This window comes from Montipora capricornis, chromosome 8 (genome assembly GCF_036669925.1).
Source record: "Montipora capricornis isolate CH-2021 chromosome 8, ASM3666992v2, whole genome shotgun sequence".
Taxonomy (NCBI): Eukaryota; Metazoa; Cnidaria; class Anthozoa; order Scleractinia; family Acroporidae; genus Montipora; species Montipora capricornis.
The window spans coordinates 41,468,718-41,481,217 of NC_090890.1; the positions used below are offsets into that span (position 1 = coordinate 41,468,718).

The 12,500-nt window shown below is 40.8% G+C and overlaps 2 protein-coding genes across 5 annotated transcripts in view; one reads left to right on the plus strand and one right to left on the minus strand.

Moving 5' to 3' along the window:
- The window catches only part of LOC138059064 (galanin receptor 2a-like), an 18,084-nt gene extending 8,400 nt beyond the window's left edge, over window positions 1-9,684 (plus strand). For all 4 annotated transcript variants that reach the window (XM_068904575.1, XM_068904572.1, XM_068904574.1 and 1 more), the window contains 3 exons: window positions 1,230-1,449; window positions 3,394-3,843; window positions 4,815-9,684. In XM_068904575.1, the coding sequence (XP_068760676.1) occupies window positions 1,274-1,449; window positions 3,394-3,843; window positions 4,815-5,217 (1,029 nt within the window). In that variant the 5' untranslated portion in view covers window positions 1,230-1,273 and the 3' untranslated portion in view covers window positions 5,218-9,684. The remainder of the gene's footprint in view (window positions 1-1,229; window positions 1,450-3,393; window positions 3,844-4,814) is intronic.
- Window positions 8,647-12,500, minus strand: part of LOC138059061 (voltage-dependent T-type calcium channel subunit alpha-1H-like) — a 35,834-nt gene continuing 31,980 nt past the window's right edge. The window contains exons 26-29 of the mRNA XM_068904570.1: window positions 12,257-12,327; window positions 11,389-11,467; window positions 11,152-11,273; window positions 8,647-10,159 (exon numbers count right to left, since the gene is read on the minus strand). Coding sequence (XP_068760671.1) covers window positions 9,539-10,159; window positions 11,152-11,273; window positions 11,389-11,467; window positions 12,257-12,327 — 893 coding nt within the window. The 3' untranslated portion in view covers window positions 8,647-9,538. The remainder of the gene's footprint in view (window positions 10,160-11,151; window positions 11,274-11,388; window positions 11,468-12,256; window positions 12,328-12,500) is intronic.

Sequence of the window (12,500 nt, forward strand, 5' to 3'; positions counted from 1 at the left end):
CGTGGATGTTTGCAGAACGATCGCAAGCTGTAATCACTGAAAGAAAACTCCACTCCAGATCTGATAGATGATGGTCGTGCAAGACTCGCCAAGCACGTGGAACACCCAACAGGATTGTTTGTTGTTTGGCACAGCGGATGAAGGAAAAATTGTTCCCCTCACTATTAAGTTCCAACCCGATAAGACCAATCTTGCCCAAATACAACAACAATTTGGGCAGCAGGCAAGCTCATCACAAGCCATCGAAGTTGGCATAAAGCAGCATAGTGCTTCACCTGAAGTTCGATCATGATGGACACAAACAAGAGCTGAAAAAACTTCATATGGTTAGACGGCCAAATGCGATTGATCCAACATTCATTAGAGCGGCTCAGTTATCGGACATCAAAGTGCTGAACAAACCATGGGATTTCGTCGTAAAAATGTTCACTCAGCAACGTCTTCTTCTTCTACAGAATAAAGTTCAAAGGCGATCCTGGTTTTTAATCACATGCTAGACCAATTCATAAACTGGATTGGCAAATTGATTGCCAGAACAATGCATCATTTCTGTTCCGATGAGTTCAAAGAAGCGACGGTCAAGAGAGTCACAAGAGAAGGCTGAGCGAATGTCCACCGATCTAACCAATCCGAATGTAAACAATTGGCGTGACGTCGAATAGCACAAGGATAGCACAGTTTTTCCCGCTCGCTGAATTCTGATTGGTCAGTTTAAATTTCAGTAGCTCTCGCCGTATGCAAGGTTAATTGTTATCGTACAAGAATATGCGAAAGTCATTTTGCTTTGCAGAGTAAACGACTGCATAAACAGTGGCGTGTCCCCAAAACAGTCCCACAATGCAATTTAGTAAGTTTCTCCACCCGTAAGTTTCTCTCACGCAACCTCAATACACTTATAACGTTTCGTGATATATGCACGCGCTGCGGGCCTACTTGCTTACCACCGCTAAATGGGTACTGCACTACTGTACAGTCACAGCATTACCCACATTAATGATGTAGCAGTGCAGCTGCGAAATCGTACGGTCGTGGCCTGGATTATTTTTTTTCAGGCTTCTTACTGACAACTGCTAAAATTGCTTCACTAAGAAAATCTTAATCAGTAGTAATAATCGGCCGAAGGAAATGTCATGTTCAAGAGTGCAGAAGTCTCCATTCGTTTCGCATTCATTGATTTTCTGTTTATACTAAAATGAAAACTTAACACGGGTTATCTTTTCTCTCCTCAGGAAATTTTGTATTAAAGAAAAGGTGATTTCAATTTATCACTAACATGAAAGACACAGTAATACACGTTGTAAACTCAGTAATGGTTGGGATAAATCTCTTTGGTAACTCACTCGTCTGCTTTGTCGTTCTCAAACACAAGTCGATGAGAACGACAATGAACTTTCTACTCGTGAATTTGGCCTGTTCAGACATGATGGTTGGAGTGTTTTCCATTTTCAGGTTAGTAGAGTGTGAGGACGCTTAATGAATCGTTGAGATTTGTTCAAATACAGCAAAAGCAGTCGCCGTGGGAAAGGTCTTCGGCCTCCGTGACCCAGTCTCGACCGACCCCAGGATTTTTGCTCAAGGTGGGAAACGAGCAAGGCTCTAAAGTGGACCAAAACATGAAAACTGCACCAACTCACAGAAATTGTAGTGGGGAATATCATACGTGCCAACTCTCCAGGATTATCCGAGAGTCTCCTGGATACGGAACGAATCCGTACGGGTCATTAAATCTCCCGGATAAAAACGACTCTGAACCTTTTCCTGCATCCCCAAGTAAAAAAAAAAATTGATCTTTTCAAACTCGTTTCATTGTTTCCTAATGCATTTCTTCATCTCTGAGTTTCAAACACACGTTGATAGAACCAAACTAAATGGCTTTCTTTATCTCCGTTTGTTATCACAGCCATATAACCAATTGTTTGATTGAATCTCCGATTAACTAATAACAATTTTTGAGATAAGTAACCTGTTTTCCCGCAAATTCACAATGGCGGTATAATATTCTTGTATTCTGAAGGAGATTCTGGGTAATGGGTGGGTGCGTTTTTTTTTGGGCTGGAGGGGGTTAGTGGGTAGATTGATCGAGGGGGGGGAGAAACCGGATGGAAAAAATCTCCAGGTTTTAGATCTCCATAGGTTGGCACCTCTGAAATGATAATCTTGTCTCATTCAGTTGTTTAAAATTTGGTAATTAAAGACGTTCTGTCGAACGGCATGCTTTGCACACGTTGGTTTATGTTTTTATTCTGCTTGATGAAGATGAAGCCACGCGAGAGAAAATAAGCGACAATTTTTGTCCTTTCTACAAGAGAACGGAAGAGAAGTTGCCTTGGAGAATAGAACTGTATATTTCCAACAAACAAAGCAAAACGCTTATAAAAACTAAATTTAAAAAATCGGATTTCCTCACTTAACGCAGCCCGCAGCGTAATAGCGATTCAAATATAAAACAGACATCGATAAAGTACATCTTTCTTTATTGTCTTCGATTCTTCGTTCTTGTAAAATGGGCTGGACGTTTGCTTTTTTACAATACACAAACAGCTTGCTCATTTGGAACGTTTGACCCCGACATAAGCTTTGTAAGACACAAAATCATTTCAGCCATAGGTTTTCTGATATAAGATCAAGATTTCGGGAACAACTTCCGAAAATATCAAAGAGAAAAAATTCAAACAGAGAGGAGAAAAGAGGTCCCGGGGAGAGGGTGGGAGGTACTAAAAAAAATTAATACGGGTAGGCTCCGCCCCGAGGTCCGACCCCTTACCCTCTTATATACCATTTTTGGCAGAAAAGATACCCCTTTCGTATACCTTCCATTGGAAAATAGTACCCCTTTCACAAACCTAGTTAAAACACTGCATCCCCTTTGTAGCCCTCAGTCATAAGGTATGTGTGTTCGAAATATTTTAATGAAAGGCCCTTTTAAATACCTAAATGAGAGATTCATATGCTTCGACTACTCGTGGAATCCCTACACTTTCATATACCTGAAGCGTGAAAAAGGTACCCCTTTTGGGCGGAGCCGCCCATATAGGCCATTATAGGGAGTACCCCCCGGGGGGACAGAGGTAGCCCACTCAGTGCAAACGATGACTTCAGTAAATGAAACTCGAACTCCATTGGTCCCGAAATGACTTCCGTGGCTCAGGTCTCTGAGGTATTCATTCGGATATATCTGGAAGTTGCCATCATCACTTCATCACGGTCCAACAGCTCTTTAGTTATCCACTGGTGTTTTTCACCGTTGATATATCAATAACGATTAAATCAACCTTGCCTTGAATGTGTAACTTTTTTTATTATTCGGAGTTAAAGATCATTCCTTTGTGAGTGAACAAATAAATTGATTTTTTTTAATGATTATTTTCATCCCCCTCCTTTTTTTAATTACAGGATTTTCATCGACATCCCGTTCGAAAATCTCGACGGCACCGCGGCAGACGCAGTTTGCAAACTGTTAACAGGGGGAGCTTTAATGCGTGTTGGAATTTTAGCTTCTGTATTGTTCCTTGTTTTGATCGCTGTTGAACGATATTACGCTGTATTATATCCTTTACAACATCAAACCGGACTTTTGGTCAGAAAAGTAAAACCCATTGTTCTATTCATTTGGATTTATGCATTTGCATGGCACATACCTATTATAACCCTCCTTGAATACAGTATTGAAGAAAAGGTGTGTATTATATCGTGGCCAAGTTATGTCCGTCAAGCTATGTCTGTTTGGTGGGTCATTTCAACAGCTGTATTTCCTGTGATAATGATGGGGTACCTCTACATGCAGATTCTTCGCGAACTTTGGAAGAGGCGGTTACCTGGAAGAGTAGGAAGTCCAAAAGTAAGGTAATTTACTAATAGTCAATTGTGGCTTCGATCCCTTGCGCATGATGTAAATCACACACTGTCCAAAGACGTTTTTGTCCCCAGAAAACCTGCTGAAGATGGTTCCAAACCTGGACGTCCCCCAATCATAGCTAACTCCCGGCTCTTCTGCGCAATCTCAGAGATTAGAAATAACAACAGCTCTTCAGAATTTCTCAGCGTTTTTCTCGGATGCAAATGAGCCTTGTTCCAAGGAAAAGAGTTAATTAAACGTTACACGCTTTAAGGTCATTCTGAAAATGTTTTCGGGTAAAATAAGCTGGATAAGCTAAACTCTAAACGTGAAAAAAAAGGTATTTTGGCGTGCGTGTCGCTTCTTTCTTGATGGTTTTGGCGCCATCTCGGACTGACCACTCTCTTCGACTCCACGTAGCTTTACTTTTCGTTTTACTATTCTTTTTGGTCACCATGAACCTATCAAGCCTTATTGTTGTGTTCAACTTCGCAACTTGTGTATGACGCAGCCTGAAAGCACCCCACAAGTCCACTTTCCCTGGGCAATCAGTACTAGAATAAAAATATACTATTTTACCGGCAGGTATTTTTTGCAGGTTGCATGTTGCAGGTTGCAGGTTGAAATTTCATTATAACTGGAAAACCGCTGGCACTAAAAAGAAAGGTAAAGCGATAGACTTGCCGTGACTGTTACATGAAAAGCTAACCTTGGGCCTAAAAACTTTTCTTTAGGCCTAATTTGGCCTAAGGTTAGCTTTTCATGTAACAGTCACGGCAAGTCTATCGCTTTACCCTTCTTTTTAGTGCCAGCGGTTTTCCAGTTATAATGAAATTTCAACCTGCAACCTGCAAAACATACCTGCCGCTATTTTACCAGAAATCGAACGCACTCGCTTTACAAATTTATGATTATTACTACTTATTTAATGAAGCTGACAACATGGACCGATGCTGATATTTCTTGTTTACGTTTTTAGGAGAAAAGTGACTAGGATGACGCTGCTGATTAGCGTGATATACATTTTGACGTGGATTCCGCACAGCGTCATATTTCTGTATTTTATCTTTAAGCCACACAGGAGTAGTACTGCAAGCTCTTCAGTCGATGAATTTGCAATCGTCCTTGTCTCGTTCAATTCTTGCGTCAATCCAATTGTGTATACTTTACACAGTAAGCCATTCAGCGAGAGCTTAAAAAGCTTGTTGATTTGCAAGAGAAATGCGGTTTTACCGGCCGTAAGTGTTGTTGCTCCCCAACACGTGGAAGAAGGCGAAGAAGTATCGTCGTATGAAAATGAATACTCTGTTGAAAATAACATTGACAATAGATGTCAGTCCGTCGACGGGAGCCACCAAGGTAGCTTCAATGGGTTACCATGATTCCATTTCATGATATAAACTCGTCAGTTTTGTCTGTCTTGAGACGTCGTAAAGAAATGACAAAGGTACATCTTAACCAGTAGCACGCTATTTCAACGAACCACTCCAAACAAAACTCTGGCATTTCTCGTTACCAAGGCAACGCCGAGAGAAGAAAACTCTTGAAAAAAACTTACTTTATTGTATTGGTGTCTTCCATCCCAAAGAAATCAATGAACGCCTTTAGTTCCTCTATTTTAATTTTTACTTTTTCACGTTTTTTTGCTACCAATAGCACTCAGTGCTCCACTATTGATTTTTTTTTCACCAGAGAGAAAAGGAGTTCCTCTCTCATAAAAACAATAATTGTTAAAAAAAAATGCATGGCTGTGTCCCAAAAGTAAACAGTTTACAATGTATAACGTAAAGAACCCCTCCCTCCCCTCCCCCCCCCCTCCCCAAGAAAAACGTACTGTATTGCGCGGTAATGACATACCTCAATGCGAAAAAAATCCCTTCACAACATAATCTTTTCCAGGCTCCTAGATAATCGGAAAAGCAGATCGCGGAAACGCGTGAGAGCTGGGATCGACCGTAGCTCACACGCTTTTTTCGCATGCAGTTTCTGTCATTCGCTTTCAGGATCTTTTTGGTATCCTGGATAACAGCCTTTTCATAACCATAACCCCTTAAATCTCTCTGACAAAGATCAAACGCTCGAAACATCAGCTTTTTAATCTCTTCCCCACGAAGGGCAATTTACTTTTTATCATCTGAGTTAATAATATCGATTTCTCGTGTTGCGCACACCTGCCGACGCAGCACCACTGTCTAAGTCTGTTATATATATGTTATTTTCCGGCCGGGAGGTCCGTATTTATTGGGAAAAACTGTGCCAGAGGTCTCGAGTGTGCAGCCGAGGGCCATACTCGAGACCGAGGGTACAGTTTTTCCCAATATGGAACCACCTAGGCAGGCAAATAACCTATTAATTTTTTTTCTACGAGATTGCTGTGAAAGGGCCTAAAATGTCAGTTACGTGACAGAAATTGATGTTAACGAAAAAGGAGTGCACGGCTTGAAATATAATTGAGTAAAGAGCTTAAAATCAAAGCAACACACATTCACATTTTATTCACACATTCACATTTACATTTTACATTGTCTAGGACACTTTTACGCGGTTACAAAAAGCTTGAAAAGTTGCTTAAGTTGGAAATTTCGGAGCGGTCCGGATGGGAAAATGCGGACCGCTGGAGTGCGCGATTACCCAATCAGATTCAAGCATTTAGGATTCCGGACCGCTGAAATGCTGGATAAAAAAAAATTGCATTATTCTTAGCATAACATTGTAAATGGTAATGTTTCCCAATATTACAATCCGTTTAAAAAAGCAGCGAAAAAATAGAATTTGCTACCCGGTGGATAGGCTAAGCTCATTATCATCCGGCTTCTTCTTACGAGTCCAGCTATCAAGTTTCACCAAGGAGATAAAAAGGAAATGTACTGATTCCCATGACACCCAAGCTTCCTAAGCGCTTTTAACACTCAGCTTATGACTGCGCACTCGGCCTCAGTCATCCGCAGTAACAATAGCAATCGACCTTAACTTCTTACATCAACAACCGCATCCCTTGTAAATGCCACCAAGCGTCTTGTTATACACATTCGTTTAACGAAAAAAATTACAATCATTAGACTGAAACATCTGCCAACTACAATGAACTGAGTTTCCTGTTTATTACTACGATTTTGTCATTCTATTTTTTTGTTTACAGTAAGTGTATATCATCTAAAAAATCTACTGCCCTCGCTTGCGATAATCGAGAATATTCCCTTAAAACGGGTGTTAAGAAATTATTAAAACTTAATTCTGACAAGTATCGATTTTTAAGCCTCCATTTGGAACCATATACTGGTGGGAGAACTTGCTGTGAAGGCATCTTAACGGAATTCTCTTTTGCTACTAGATCGATGACAGAATCGTCGTACGTGTACGACAACGAAGAAAATGTACCTCGTATTCGGAGTACTTGTTCAATATCTATTTCCTGGTAGTCCTCGTCTTCCAGGGTTTTAAAGTTGCTTCCACGACTCCAAAGACAGTTTAGCCTGGCTTTGAGTTTTTCTGCCTTGCGCGTACCTTGGATGTAGCGTTTGCTGCCCGGTTTAATACCTTTTTCAACGGATACGTGAGAATCAGGGTGAGAAACTGCATTGCGCATGCGACACTGTGACTGTTTAATTATGTTTTCTTCGGTTATTTTCCCAGCGTCTTCAAACGTTAATTTTTCGCCCCCGGCTGCTACCTCTTTGGGACTGAAGTTTGCCTGCTTTCCATACCGCATTCTTCCTTGATACGTATTGTGGATGTCTTTTTCAGGCCCTGGTGCTTGCCTTTCTTCTCGCTTTTCTTCTAAGACTACACCACCGTATTTATCAAACAAATTCATATATTTGGGTTCTGTGTGGTTTTTGACAGTCAAACGTAATTGCCTATCGTCTGGAGAAACTCCTGAGAGAAGAATATTAAAGCCATACACGGAAGGACTTAGTTTTTTGTTCATCTCTTTTGGCTTTTTGGAAGGCCACCTTTCGATATCGTTGTCTTTCATTTGACAGCTTCCCGTTTTGTTATCAATTTCCAAGACTTGGTTGTGAACTGGTGTTTTCCGCGATGTTGTCTCAGGCTTAAGAGATATTTCCCCGTCATCCTCTAAAAGTGTTTTCTTCCTTGCAACAATCCGCCGACTTAACCGCTCATCGCAGCAACTTTTATCTGTGTGAATCCCAATTCCTTTTATAAAGAAATTCATTGACGCTGGTAGCCGATAAAGTTCCCCACGCGTATGAAGACCATGACTGTCAACTTCGCCTTTTCTGAAGTTCATTCTTAAAATTTACAAAGATCACCGTTATATTTCGTGAACTAATCCCGAATCTACCGAGCATCTGACTAGAAAGGTGTGATGGTAGAAATGTTTTGAACTGTCAGTTAACCTCAAGACATACTCTAAATTTGCCTTCTTTAAATTCACACCTGATCTCGTAGATAATCAATCTTACTGCCACAACTAAAAGAAAGCGTTGATTGCTCGAGGGAACAAGAGTGTCGCTGTCGCTAATTGCCAAAGGAGTCTTCAACACTAAAAATACAATTACCAGTATTTGTCATTTTAGGATTCTGCGAGAAAGTAGGAATATATCCATTTAAAGACCACTAGGCGATGGTCCATAAAGGATGAAAATTCACGCAAAAGTCAAATATTCACAATTTCCATCGCGTGTTTGCCTTTAAGCGCCTCCAAAATTCGATTAATAGACTACGAGGTGTTATAATAATTTGTCTTTTCTAATGTCAGTTGCTATGGTAATCTGGAGGGATCTAGCGGCAGGTGCATGTTTCAAGCTGAGCTTATTGTTCGTGTCTGCCTCAGACCATGAAATATTCAACACTACAACGACTTTTATTTTAAAATTCGCACTTTAGAGAGAAAAAAAAACCACAATCACTCTACAGGATATTTTAGATTACAATATGATATTACTTAAATACATTTCACACAGTATTTTCGAAGTTCTTGATTCTTTCCTTGACTAAAAATACCACTTTTATTTTGTTTATTCTTATGCAAACTAAATATATGTTAATATTTTTTGGCCCTTCATTTATTTCAGACATTTTGACACCCACCCGAACTGTTTCTTAAAGAGCCTGAGGGGTGGGGACTGAAGACTAGATTCCAGTCTCCAATTCCTCCAGCGCTCACTTTGTTCTCTCGGGATAACAAAACATAACTTTAAAAGATATGCTCTGTTAACCCTAAACCCAAAACGTTGTTGGCCTTTTACCCTTTCAAATCTGAGTCGCAATGGCCCAAATCTCATTTCCTAGCGCAAAATCTGTGCAGTTCCTGTTTTTTCCCAAGGACTCTCTTCTAGATAACAGCGAAACAGTAGAGAACATTCTGACAGTTACCTTTTCCGTGGGCTCCATATATTTACATCAATTATCCCAAAGAATCGAAAATACTGTGACAAACTCAACAAAAACAGACAGAGCTACTTCTGGCAAATGTCCACCACACATACCCGTTCCTTATGCTTAACATCGACATCATTGCGACACAATTCGTCAATGCCTTTTTGAAAAGGGCCTAAAAGAGAACCACCTGAAAGACGATGGATCAGAATTTTCAAAACCTTTTCGTACCGACACATGGTAGGGGATTTTCTTTTAACTAAGTTCAGCTGTAAGATTTTGGTCGAAGTAGGTTCGCTCAGCCTTGGGTCCCTTCAGCCCTCGGGCCAGTAACAATGAAATGACGAAAATTTCCCTGGCTCACAGTTTAACTCCAGACTTATATACAGTAAACTTATTTGAATCAGAAGAGGTCTTGAGAAGTTCCGTCATATCGCTGATGGTGTTTCGTCTCTGACGTGGATAACGCGTGACAGTTGGTTGGGTGACTTGGTCAGTGGTGTGTGAAGAAGTCCTCACAATTGTTAATTTCACCTCTTGTAAATTGGCATTTAAACGCAAGAATTCCTGAAAAATTGCATCAGCTCTAGCTAAATCGGTGCAAAACGCAGATTTATCCATTGTGTCCTGAGGTTCACAATGTTTCAACTGCGCAAGCTCAATACCACCCAGCCCGAGTTGCACCACGGATTGCCGCCTCGGGACTGGCTGATCGCTCCGCTTCGCCTTCGCTTTGATAAAATTTTTGGCCGATAAAGTCAGCAACTTGAGCTTCCTTTCCAAGTCTTTGGCGGCCATATTGGCTGCAATTTTCTCTTTAGATTCTTTCAGATGCTTCATAAGAACAGCAATAACAACATTGACCAACACAAACTGAGCCGCAAGTACGAATGTAACGAAAAATAGGGGTGCAGTGTATTTATTCATGGAACAATCCTCTTCACGTTCTGCCTCTGCGGAGCACCTGGGGCGCAATGTGTCCTAAAAGGAGATAAGCAGTGGAAATAAGAAAGTGTGTAAAGCAAGGCCTCGACTGCATGAGCCGAGGATTCTTTCCGTCAACCCTCAAGTAAGTCCTGGAAGACAATGATTTCCCTATATGGGAACAGAGCAGAAGTTTTTATTCTTAGTTCAAACAAAAACACCTTGGCCTCTTTTGAGGGAAAATGTCAAAAACTACTCTGAACACAAGTTGACGGTGTTCTGAGTAGTTGGTACAACTACCCCAGAACTTTGCGCCTCTCCATTTGTTTCGTTTCCCTCGAGTACAGTGTTCTTACATAAACGTCTGGGCCCGGTTGTTCAAAAGCCGATTAACTTAATCCAGGATAAGCGTAAACTTTTGTTTCATGTTTTCAACTTTTTGGTGAAAGATTCTTTTGCTTATTTTTGTTTTTCAAGATTTACTTCTTCTTATGTAAAGTTTTGCCGAATATCATCGTTGAAAAGCATTTGGGAATAGAGAAATGAACTCCTTGGTTAATTTTTAATCTGGGAGTAGCGTTAATCGGCTTTTGAACAACCGGGCCCTGTTCTTTAGTCGACGAACCTTGAATAAACTAAAACATAACTTGAAGTGAACAGCGGTGATAAACATGGTAAACCAAAACCTCATACCCAGGGTCTCTCTTTTTTGCCTCCTTTGCAGTCAATGGAGGCAGAGAAGAGAGCCCCTGGAAACGAGGTTGGGTAAACCAATCATAGTTACCAACCATAGTGTTTTCTACAACTATAAGTCTTTGTTTATCATGCTGATGAATCTGCCTGGCTACAACAAATTACTGGCAAGAAAGGCCAGCAACAATATTCTCGCAAACACTTAATCACGTTTAGTGCAACAAACGAAACAGTCCTGGTCCCCTTGCCAGGTACACAATAATTATTTTCTGTTGACAGTTTCTTAAAGTAATCCAATTATTGTCTTAGAATGCGTTCCTGTAAAAAAAAAATAATGAATTCAATTTATAGCCTACCTCTAAGATACCATTCCAATTATCCCCTGTGGCAATACGAAACAACGTTAACATTGCACTGCCAAAATCCCTGAAGTGTGCATGAGGGCCCAGACCCTGACATGGCTTCGATGGACAACACTCTGTGAAATTAAATGATACAAAATGTAGCTCACTAAACAAAGATGCCTTTTACCTCAAAGCTTTAGTCATTGGACTCTCAGACATTGAAAGGCTATGTGGCTACTGATAACTTACCAAGAGTTCCAAATAACTGAATTCCCAAGCAGGAATAAATAAAAAACAGAAGCAGGAACAACAATCCAAGATTTGCAACCTAAATGATTTAAGAGGACAATATTAAAGTTTCATTGGATCAGAGAAATATTGGTGGGTTAAAGGAGGGAAACGAGAGTTATCCTCGCTATCGACTTCTTCAACAGTATATCGATTTTGACGGGAGTCTTACAAGAATAATGTTTAAAGTCTCTGTTAAGAGCCTAGGAAGGCCTATCAGGCCGGCGCTTATCTCCGATTTCCATAGCATGAAGCGACTAGCGACCCACCCGATGGATGGGATGCTAGTCCATCGCGGGGTTACCCCCAGCATTACGCCGGTACCCATTGATACACCTGGGTGTAGAGAGGCACCGTGAGAGTAAAGTGTCTTGCCCAAGAACACAACACAATGTCCCCGGCCAGGCCCCGAACCCGGACCACTCGATCCGGAGTCGAGCGCACTAACCACGAGGCCACCACCGCACCTGCCTCCCTCAAGAATAATGTAAGGATCCGTTATTTCTAGTGGTTTGGTTTCTCCCCTCCTCCTAAATACCTGTTACTGTATTTGGACGATCCGGAGCAGTCTTGAAGTTTCACAATCGCCGGTTTTTTTAATCCTTTTATTTCTTGGCACTGATAAGTACACCTCAAAACTGGCTTAATGAAAAGCTTGCACTGGATTCCCAGTAAATTAAAAGATAGGAGAAATCATTGACAATTATGATCTGATTTTCCGGAGCATAGCACAGATGTGTTTGATAGCCTGGGTTCTTTCTGATTAGCCAAATTTTTGTTTGAGTTTAACGGTACTAAACTGAAAACATTTCTAATGAGACGGACAAACCTGAGGTAGTGCTTCAAAGAGGGTGTCCAGAAGAGAGCGAACACCCTTCGCTAGTTTTACAAGCTTCAGTACTGCAATAAAGAATTGAAAAATAACGCTATGGACGGCCAGAGCGAGTTAAGCCTCTTTATGATTTATCAGCGCAAAATACAAAATACTCTACTCTTTGGTTTCTTTTATCAATTATTTACCCATCGACTGCGGCGTTCGAAACTCAGTTTAATTGTTTACTGGCACGTGATGC